Below are 10,746 nucleotides of genomic sequence, written 5' to 3'. Positions count from 1 at the left end.
ATTTTTGAAATTTGAATTTAAGATATTTTATTTATTTATTTTTTAACAAACGATATTATCTACATTAACGGAGAGGGAATGAGTTTAACCTCATAATAGAGTAGCGATAATGAGATTCAAATTTGCTTTTAGAAAGAATTAAACTTAAGATCTCCCATTTATAAGTGAAAAAATACCATTAAATTATAGTATTAAGTGGTTAAGACATCTTCCTTCTAAATAAAGAAAGATACAACCCATTAACAATTCTCACACTATAAACATGAGGTTGATGATGATGATTCAACCCATATTTTCTTCAGTGTTTTAACGAAACATTTATGATATTGTTCTCTTTTAATGAAAAATCATATTTTTACCTTTATCTGTTACTATTTATTACACCTTTATTTATTTTTTTCCATAAAAATTAAATTTTTTTTTTAAACTTTTTGTTCGTTTTCTTTATTTTCTAAAGGCGTTTGTACGTGCTACCATTGTTAATTGTTATTGTCTTTTTTATATTGAATTTTTTTTTGTCAAAATAATAGCAGTGTTACTGATGTCCAATCGACTAGACACCTGTCTGTCCGCACTCAGTAGCCAGTACTCAATTGTCATCACCCTTGTCCTTCCCTTCTCCTTTTTTTCTTTTCTTTTACATAATTTATTTCATACCAATCAACATGTTTCATGTTTGGCAACTTTAAAATGAATTGCCAAATGCGAATGATATAAAACTTTGGGGATATCTGCCCTACAATTTCAAATGAATCAGCGATATTTAAAGAAACAAATCAAATACTAATATATAGGCGCCCTTAAAATCATGAAGTATTGTAGCAACACTATAAAATTTTATACGGATAATGATAAGAAAATTAAATTTATAAATAAAATTTATAAATTAAATAATATATCATTATTAGAAATGAGTACGTTTATCAACAATTAAGTAATAATCAATGGATATGATATCTACACACCCCATTTTACTTCTCACACACCTTTTTAATTTTCGATTGTCAGATCGGATGAATTGAAAAAGATCAATGGACACAAATTATCAAATTTTGTGTAAGAAGTAAAATGAGATGTGTGGATAGCATACTCCATAATCAAATCATCAACTTTATACAAATGGTAATGCTAACAAGATCAAATTTATAAATAAAATTTACAAATTAAATAATGTTACCATTATAAATGAGCACGTTTATCAACGCTTAAGTAATAATCAAACCATCAACTTCTATGTCATTCAGTTTATAAAATTTTATTTACAAATTTAGTTTCCATAACTTTACTTTCATATAAAACATAAAGACTACTATACTTTATGGGATGAATTCTAACTAGAATATGTAAAGAGATTTCCCGACTTAACTCAGATAAAATATTGAAACAAAATTAAAAACATCCAAAGTGACATGATTTGAATTAGCAGACAAATAGTAATTCGTTTGGTACTTTAGGTCACACGAGTAATAAGATTAGTAATCAAATCTCATAAACTTAGTGGAGTGATAACATAACATAAACATAATTTTATGAGATTTAAATTACATCAATTGTGTGGAGCTATGAATATGTCGATATCATGTTATCACTCAACTAGTTATATGAGATTTGAATTATTAATTTATTATGCAAGTGAACACATGTCTTGTGTGACATCCTATATTGTCCAGGGGAGTGATCCTTAAATGTATATTCTCATTCCTACCTAGCACGAGGTCTTTTGGGAGCTCACTGGTTTCGGGTTCCGTGGGAACTCGGAAGTTAAGCGAGAAGGAGGCTAGAGCAATCCCATGATGGGTGACCCACTGGGAAGTTGCTCGTGAGTTCCCAAAAACAAAACTGTGAGGGAATGGTAAGCCCAAAGCGGACAATATCGTGCTACGGTGGTGGAGCGGGCCCGGGAAGTGATCCGCCCCGGATCGGGATGTGACAAATTGGTATCAGAGCCTAACCTTGGCCGTGGTGTGCCGACGAGGACGTCGGGCCCCTAAGGGGGGTGGAATGTGACATCCCACATCGCCCAGGGGAGTGATCCTTAAATGTATATTCTCATCCCTACCTAGCACGAGGCCTTTTGGGAGCTCACTGGTTTCGGGTTCCGTGGGAACTCGGAAGTTAAGCGAGAAGGAGGCTAGAGCAATCCCATGATGGGTGATCCACTGGGAAGTTGCTCGTGAGTTCCCAAAAACAAAACCGTGAGGGAATGGTAAGCCCAAAACGGACAATATCGTGTTACGGTGGTGGAGTGGGCCCGGAAAGTGATCCGCCCCGGGTCGAGATGTGACATCTTGACTCTTTTAACAACTATTTTTATGAGATTTTGAACTACTAATTTCTTTGAAAAAGGTGAAGACTGAGTGTTACAGAAACCAAAGAATATATAATCATCCCAGAGCTATAGTTTTAGTTCTGATTTTTTTTCGTATTTTAAATTAGCTTAAAGTAATTCAATACTAGTCTAAAAATCATTCTAAAGTCCCTATTACTCTTATTTGTCTTATGTTTGTCCCTACTATTGGTTTCTAAGTCAAAAAGAAAAAAATAAAAGTTACTTTTGCACTTCTATTATTTCTTTTCTTTAAGATATCCTTCTTTTCTTATTGCCTTCAAATTAAATAAATCAATGAATAAAAATAATAAGAGAGAAAATTTGTATGACCTGAAAAAGCAGAGGGAAATTTTTTTCCAAAAAGTAAAAATGAAAAAGCATAATAGGGAGATTATTTGCTAGTCCATTTCATATAAAATGATAGGGAAATTAGTTATATATCGTCACTCTATAAAATTATAAATATTTAGGGGGAAAGAACCAAATGGAAAGCGTGGGACTTGGCGCACCCAATAAAGACAATAATATGACCACCGCATTAATGACTGTTGAGACCTCATAGATCTTCCGAATCTCTCACTCGATCCACCTCGATCCCCCTCATTCATTTCACCCCTCGAAAACAAGTAGTTTCTCCATTGACTTGTCAATCTCTCTCTCTCTCTATATGTGTCGATCCCCCTCATTCATTTCACCCCTCGAAAACAAGTAGTTTCTCCATTGACTTGTCAATCTCTCTCTCTCTCTATGTGTGTATATATATATACTGTAGTGTTTGAGAGAGAGAGAGAGAGAGCGCTAGCTAGTTGTAGTTGCATGGAACAGTGAGAAACTCATAAGCAGCAGTTGAGTTGCTCAAAATATCCTAGGGTTACTCCGCTACGGATTCTGGACCTAGCTTGCTCCTACTTATCGTTCTATCCATCCTCGCCATTTGGCTTACTCCAGGGTTTGGAACGTTTGATCTAGCTAGGTTTCTACAACTAGGGTTTTACACAAACATCACAAGGAGTTCAGGAGAGAACCAAAAGGTTCTTTTGCTTTTTGTGAGGATGGGATGGGTTTTGGGATGTTGGGTTTTGGTGGGAATTCTTGTAGGATCATTGTTCTGGTTTAATGAGAAGAAGAAGAAGAACCAGAACAAGAACGAGAGGGAAAATCAAAAGGGTCAGGTTCCAAAAGGGAAGTTAGGTTGGCCTTTGATAGGAGAAACCATTGACTTCATTGCTTGTGGCTACACCTCTCGACCTGTCAGCTTCATGGAAAAACGCAGATCTCTGTAAGAATTCTCTCTTTCTTCTTCTTCCCTTTTCTCTACCCTTACTAATATTAGATTATTTTGTCAGAAAATACTATTTCCTATTTTCTGCATATTATTATTATTATTATTATTATTATTATTATTATTATTATTATTATTATTATCAGGGAATTATGGTCATCAAGTATCCAAATATTCTAATTAAAAGCACATCTCTCTCAGATCATATGAACAGATACGTTCTCTCCTGCTTATGCTTTCAATGATAGAGATAGTATTACAAGTAGCATGAGATCAATTAATTATATTGTACTTCAATGAACTTAAAACGAACTCCTGCTTTTTGATGATGTTCTTTTCAATTGTGTAGTTTTTTTCCCAGCCATTCAACCATGATTAATTGATGTTGAATAAATAAAAATATATTTTTTAATTCCCTAAAAGTTAAGGGTTGGATCGGTTCATGTGTGGGTAAAAGAGATTCAAGTTGGTAAAGGTATAGCTTTTAATGGGAATCATTTAACATGTACCAGAAAAGAGAGATAAGAAGAAAGAAAAGGATAACGATAACCGAGTGGTTCAATATATTATTGTATGGAGTGTTGAGTTTTCACGCATTCCAGATTTGAAATTCTCTATTCTTTAAATTATTGTAATAGTTTCGAACCATCTTTACTCCAATTAATAATAATAAACTAAAAAAAAAAAAAAACTGATGGAAACTTACAAACATTATATAGGCTAATGTTATGGAGATCAAAATTTTAAATCAAATATTTTAAATTATATGACATTGATGTTGATGATTGAATTATTACTTTAGTGTTAATTAATGTTTATTTTCTATTGATGACACGTCGTTTGATTTGTGAATTAATTTTAAAAATTGGTCTCTCTAGCGTTTTCCCATATATATATGATTTAGGGTTTCTTTTTTTCTTTTCAAATATATATATTTTAATTATAAAGTGGTAATCAACGACGAGACATGAAATAATGATTTTATAGCAAAGTTGTTTTTAAGAAATATTATTATTTTAAGCTGCACTAAGAAGAGGAAAAGGTTTAAATTCGTGATACAGTGAGTTGAAGAGTAATACCGTATTCACCATAAAAATCCACTGGTATAACTAAAAGTTGTTATTAATAACATTTATTTTTCCACCCCAAGTTTTAAGTTAAAATTTCCCTTTACAAAGTATCTCTTAATAATACAAAAAAAAAAAAAAAAAAAAAAAAAAAGAAAAATAATGCACCCATTACATTGCGCCTTACAACTGTTTTTCTCTACATATAAGTAGGAAGTCTCAATTTCGATTCACTTAAATGATAAGTTCGATATTTAATTATTATAATAAGTCAGATGTGTCTTCCACCTTTTTCAAGTAAAATATTGCATATAAAAGAACATTTGTTTACCACCCAAAATGATTTTAAAAAATAATTGTTGGATCAGTTGGTTAGAGTAATGTATTTGCTTGTTTGTTCTCGCTTTTAAATGCACATCTTACCGTTAATTTAAAAAAAGTACAGAATAAAATATTGTTTATTAAAAAATTTAAAAACAAAGGAAGTAAGAAATTATTGGGCTGGCAGGGCAACCAGAGAGTGTTACCAACAACTATGTAAATAAGGAAAAGAAATAAAAGAAAGGAATTTCTTCATTCATGGCTGATGGTGACCATAGCAGAAAAAAGGAAACAAGAGTGGGAAGGGAGCAACCCCAAGAAGTTTAAAGAAGTTAAAAAAAAAGCCTGCTACATACACTGATTAGCTAGAAACTAGACCTTCCACCAACTTCTATTGTTTTCTGCACTTCTATACTAATTATAAGTTAACAACACTTCCTATTCTCCATAGATTTCAACCTCCCAACAAAAATGACCATACATATCATGTCATCAATTCAAAAGTAGCAAATTTAATTGCCATGAGTTATTGGATTTTCTAGTATGTATTCGTGTATATATAGTATGCAATGGGCTCTTTGATAATATATAGTGTACACACAATGTGATTTTCTGGTATTCATTAGTATATGGTATACATTGACATACATGATCGTGTATATGTACTCGCAATAAGATTTTTTAATATGTATCAGCATATAGTGTATTGGAATTCTTTACTGTTAGATTCTTGGTTGCTCAAATTCTTAATTGATTTTTTAATATGCATCATTGTATAGTGTATTGGAATTCTTTACAGTTAGATTCTTGGTTGCTCAAATTCTTAACTGTATAGTATATTCAACTCTGTGTTCATACAATGCATGTCATAAGCCGGAGCATGCTAGAATTTTTGAGTAACAATCTCCCTCTCTGAATGTATAGGTATGGAAAGGTGTTCAAGACAAACATTTTGGGGACTCCTATCATAGTGTCTACGGATGCTGAGGTGAACAAGGTGGTAATGCAAAACCATGGAAATACTTTCTTTCCTGCTTATCCGAAATCAATTACAGAACTGATGGGAAAATATTCAATTCTCCAAATAAATGGAAGCCTTCATAAGAGAGTGCATGGACTCATCGCTGGTTATCTGAAATCACCACAGTTCAAAGCTCGAATCACCGCCGACATCGAAAACTCAGTCAATCTCAACCTGGCTCTTTGGAGAGACATGCAGTCTCCCATTTACGTCCAAGATGAAACCCAAAAGGTCCCCCATCTATGTCTCTATGATCAAGTAGTACATTTTATATGCCGAAGTAAAATTTTGAATAAAGTGAACCATATTAATTGGTTAAAAAAAATAATAATAAAAGAACCATATTAATTTGTTACAACATAACATTGCTAGATACAGGATAACAAAACATTACGCGTTTCACATAGAGAAGTGCAAATGTAAGTCCTCCAATTGCATGTGCAAATTTTGGGGTTGATGCATTTTGGGCATGTATTAACAACCGAGATCAGTTTGCGTGCATTAGCAACTAACTGTATTTTAGTACTCTTCTTTCATCATACGTGTGAGAACAGTGATAATGTACACTTTCTTTTTGGGCATTTCAGATTACATTTGAAGTTTTGGTTAAAGTATTAATGAGCGTTGATCCTGGTGAAGATTTAAACCTTCTGAAGAGAGAATTTGAAGAGTTCATCAAAGGTTTAATTTGCATACCTATCAAGCTCCCTGGAACTAGGCTGTATAAATCTCTCAAGGTAAAGTACGCGTGTATTATATGTGTTCACAGTGCATGGCTATCACTGCGGGTTTGTCGCTCAGTTGATTCACTCTTGCATCCGTGATCTCAAGTTCGATTTCCGCTACTCCACCACTACTCATACTTAGGCTAGGTTCTGTTTCAATTATTGGTCTTATTTGTGTGGATATATCATAATCCATATGCTGGCAGGCTAGAGAGCGATTGTTGAAGATGGTGGGTAAAATATTAGAGGTGAAAAAGATGGCAATGGAAAATACAAATTGTACCCAAAATACAATTCCAGTCAAAGACGCAATGGATGTGCTGTTACGTGAAGGTGGTGAACAAAACAACGGGACTCATGGCCTGCCGTTGGATTTCATCACCGGAAATATAATAGAGATGATGATCCCAGGAGAGGAGACTGTTCCCATGGCCATGACCCTAGCGGTCAAGTTCCTAAGTGACAGCCCTGTGGCGTTAGACAAATTACGGGTACGTACGTATATCGCATCAGTTGGCATCACAAGGCTTTTTCATTGCTTCTTAATCGAACGGCTAGAATTTGTTTTTATACTGGGTCTGTGGGCCCAATCACTTTTATCTCTGAAGTATTCGACTTCTTTTATAAAAGTTCCCTTCGTTTCATTTGGAAACTCGAATGCATGCACTGAGTGAGACACGGAGGGTTTGTGGGGATGTAACGGTTTTTAGCCGTAAGATTTGAATCCAACGGCTGCTGGTGAGTGGTGAGGACCACTCTTACAAACATGAATATTCTCATCCTCGAGTGAATGGAACACTCATCATCCTATTTATCACAGTATGATGATTTAATTTTGAATTTTATGTACTAAATAGGCACAAATTACAAAATTAAAGTCATCCAATAATAATTAATCCACCCGAGCATTGCCACCACTTGGGTGGGGGTTCTGTGCGAATTTCGACCACTCAGGCATAGTCATACATTCACTATACGACCCTTAGATGGGCTCAGCTGCCGTATTGTTAGTTAAATTTTGATAGTGTTTATAGTCCATGATATACCTACCGTATGAAGTACATCATTGCGAAAGTTCAATATGAGTGTCAAACTGAGAATCCAGAACGCGCGTTCGGGCAAAAAACGAATATTGACTAATTCACAACATTCATACACAGACAATATATATATATATTATGTTTGCGAGATTATCTCACTTTCATGCGAGAGAGTTATGACAAAAAAGTTCGGAAAAGAGTTGGGTTGCATGGGTAGGGCTAAAGGTAGTTCATTTGAAGAAGAACACCGTTGAAGATGAATCTAACAACTGTTTGATGCTGTACATTGTCACAGAATAAAACCTTTTTGTTTCTTTTCTTCTTCTTCTTCTCTTTGGCAATAAGAAACGCTGAGAAAGGGGGTGAAAAAGTGAAATACTTTTGAGTGAGTTTGATATTTTTAGTATCATTGCTGTATATCTACAAAAGTAGGTTTCCATATATGCGTAAGAATTGATGAACATTTCAGTGAAAGGAAACAGATGAACTTGCTTTTCTTCAATTTCTTGTTTCGATTTAAAAGTGAAAGCTTCTGTTGCGTGCTTTTTGTTATTATTTATTTATATTTGCAGGAGGAGAACATGGAATTCAAGAGGCAGAAGAACAAGTTTGATTCCTCGGAAAATTATGCATGGACTGATTACATGTCCTTGCCATTTACTCAAAATGTGAGTCACAAGTTGTTTCAAAGAGAATATAAAATGATTCTTCATATTATTTCCTACATTATTTTTTTTTTTTTTTATGTTAAAAATTAAATTTGAAGTTGCCAACTTTTTGGAATGGACTGTTCTAATGATTCTACAACATTTAAGTGCTATACTAACCATCTCAAAAGAATGATGGGTCTATAAGGGTGAAATGATGAGTCTATAAACGTATCATTATTTTGACAGTCAAGATTTAGTTTTCATTTTAGCCAATTGCCCTAACTTTTTTATTAATTTGTTTTTATTAAGGTGATAAGTGAGACTCTTAGAATGGCAAATATCATCAATGCTGTTTGGAGAAAAGCTCAAAAGGATGTTGAAATCAAAGGTATATATCAGGTTATATTTTAAGACGACTTTTTTCAAGTGTCAGTAATCTCTCTTTTTATGTTTTGCTTATGATTTTGTGCTGGTTTTTTTTGTTTTTTTTTTCTTCCAGGTTATCTGATACCAAAAGGATCGTGTGTCTTGGCTTCTTTTACTTCTGTTCATATGGATGAAGAAAACTACAAAAACCCATATCAGTTTGATCCATGGAGATGGGAGGTTAACTCCTTTCTTTTTTTAGTTTTAATTGATCTGATCCTGTTGATATCACTTGATAATTCTCCTGCAAATCATTTTAGTTATCTCTTAGACTTGTACGGTGTACCTAGATCCCAACACTTTGTAATTCTGATCTGATGTGCTCAATTTAAGTTTAAATACAATGCAACAGCCACTAAACTTTCGTAGAGCCTGTAGCTCGAGTGATTAAGAACATTTACACTGCACATTTTCTTTACAATTCACTTTTACCAATACCGAAGACTCCCTTGCACTGCCAACAATTTCCAACACTTTAACTGTCAAGTTGGATCGCACCAACTATCCCGTTGACTTGCCCAAATTATTCCACTCGAGATAATTTGCGCTGGCAAGATGGATAGTTGGTGTAATGATGATCCAATCAGGTGTCAGTCGAATCAAAGATCAGATCTATTGACCTTTAGTTGTACTGCAAAGCCAACAAATTATAAGTAGAACGACCGGTTTCTAATTTGTTAAATGTTCTATGCTTATACGTTTTCTTTGACAGAAATTAGAAGCTGCTGTAAACTACAACACTAGTTTTACACCATTTGGTGGAGGACAGAGGCTTTGCCCTGGTTTGGAGCTATCCAGGCTTGAATTATCAGTCTTTCTTCATCATCTTGTCACTAATTATAGGTATAAAAATTGTTCCTAATTAAAAGATTGTTAAATAAAACCCAATTGCTGCAATTTCCACTTGCTGATATTTTTTTTGTTCTTCAATTCAGATGGGTAGCTGAGAAGGATGGCATTGTTCACTTTCCAACCGTCAAGATGAAGAGGAAGCTGCCCATTACAGTCACATCCATAAGCACTTAGGATGTTTAATTTTATCTGTACAAATCATAACCTGTTAAATAAACAAAGAGTTGCTAATATTGGTCACATGTGCGGCATCGCAAGTATTATGAGCTGTCAGGACCGGCTTCCACTCCGTGCGTCACAAGCTTGTATGGTTAGAGTTGCTAACACGTATATGCGCAACTAATTCTAGCATTTTCCGAACTATAAAAGACCAATCATGGTATCTAACAAGTCCCCATGTTAGGTGGATGGCCTATATATGTATTATAGGGTAGTTATTGTCACTATCTTGTAAATTGCTGGTGCTTTTGGGCCCTTTGGCAGGCTCCTTTATCTTGCCCTTCAAAAGTTGAATGCAATTATACAAGTGGGGATTTGTCTAAGTCCCCATCCATTAATTTTTCTGTTTGCATTCATCCGATGACTTGGGCTGAGTGGTGGTTATCTACTCCAAGAAAGATATGTTGCCTTTGGTCTTATTCAGCTGCATACAGCAGCCTTCAGTGCCAGTACCGCCGTTCCATTAATTTTAAGCTGGTGGAGCCACGCATAGTACCATAATTGTAACAAGGTGACCATGACCCGTCGAAGCACTCCGCGTGATTGTAAAATCGTACGAGTAACAACCCCAATTGCTAATTTGATGGAATGAATTTAGCTTCAATAATGTTCTATATCAAGCATTCAAATGGATCTTTGATCATTTTGGTTCATGAGATTAAATTTACATTCAATTTGAGGAACACTCAAGTGCCCTGAGAATTAATAAATGGTTTTTTAGCCAAAATGGTCTTTGAGATTTGCATAACACATCACTATGATCCCTGAGATTGAAAATCAATAGAAATGATCCCTGAGATTGTCCACCATCCAT

General features: G+C 34.4%; 1 protein-coding gene across 1 annotated transcript; it reads left to right on the top strand.

The window, feature by feature from the left end:
- The first annotated feature begins 3,065 nt into the window (after positions 1-3,065).
- On the top strand, positions 3,066-10,280 carry LOC137742701 (3-epi-6-deoxocathasterone 23-monooxygenase CYP90C1). The gene is made up of 9 exons (XM_068482640.1): positions 3,066-3,608; positions 5,924-6,251; positions 6,608-6,757; positions 6,952-7,236; positions 8,358-8,453; positions 8,745-8,823; positions 8,935-9,041; positions 9,574-9,704; positions 9,797-10,280. Exons 1-9 carry the CDS (start codon positions 3,382-3,384, stop codon positions 9,885-9,887), a joined length of 1,494 nt encoding a protein of 497 aa, XP_068338741.1. The 5' UTR covers positions 3,066-3,381; the 3' UTR covers positions 9,888-10,280.
- Positions 10,281-10,746: the final 466 nt, after the last annotated feature.

The sequence above is a fragment of the Pyrus communis genome, chromosome 1, assembly GCF_963583255.1.
Source record: "Pyrus communis chromosome 1, drPyrComm1.1, whole genome shotgun sequence".
In the NCBI taxonomy this organism is placed as follows: Eukaryota; Viridiplantae; Streptophyta; class Magnoliopsida; order Rosales; family Rosaceae; genus Pyrus; species Pyrus communis.
This window is presented reverse-complemented; position numbering and strand designations above follow the sequence as displayed.

Excerpts from the sequence above, each read along its gene's own strand:
- LOC137742701 (XM_068482640.1), top strand. The coding sequence starts at position 3,382 with ATGGGATGGGTTTTGGGATGTTGGGTTTTGGTGGGAATTCTTGTAGGA. Across the intron at positions 8,824-8,934 it reads AAAGGATGTTGAAATCAAAG|GTTATCTGATACCAAAAGGA; the intron begins GTATATATCAGG and ends TTTTTCTTCCAG. Across the intron at positions 9,705-9,796 it reads CATCTTGTCACTAATTATAG|ATGGGTAGCTGAGAAGGATG; the intron begins GTATAAAAATTG and ends TCTTCAATTCAG.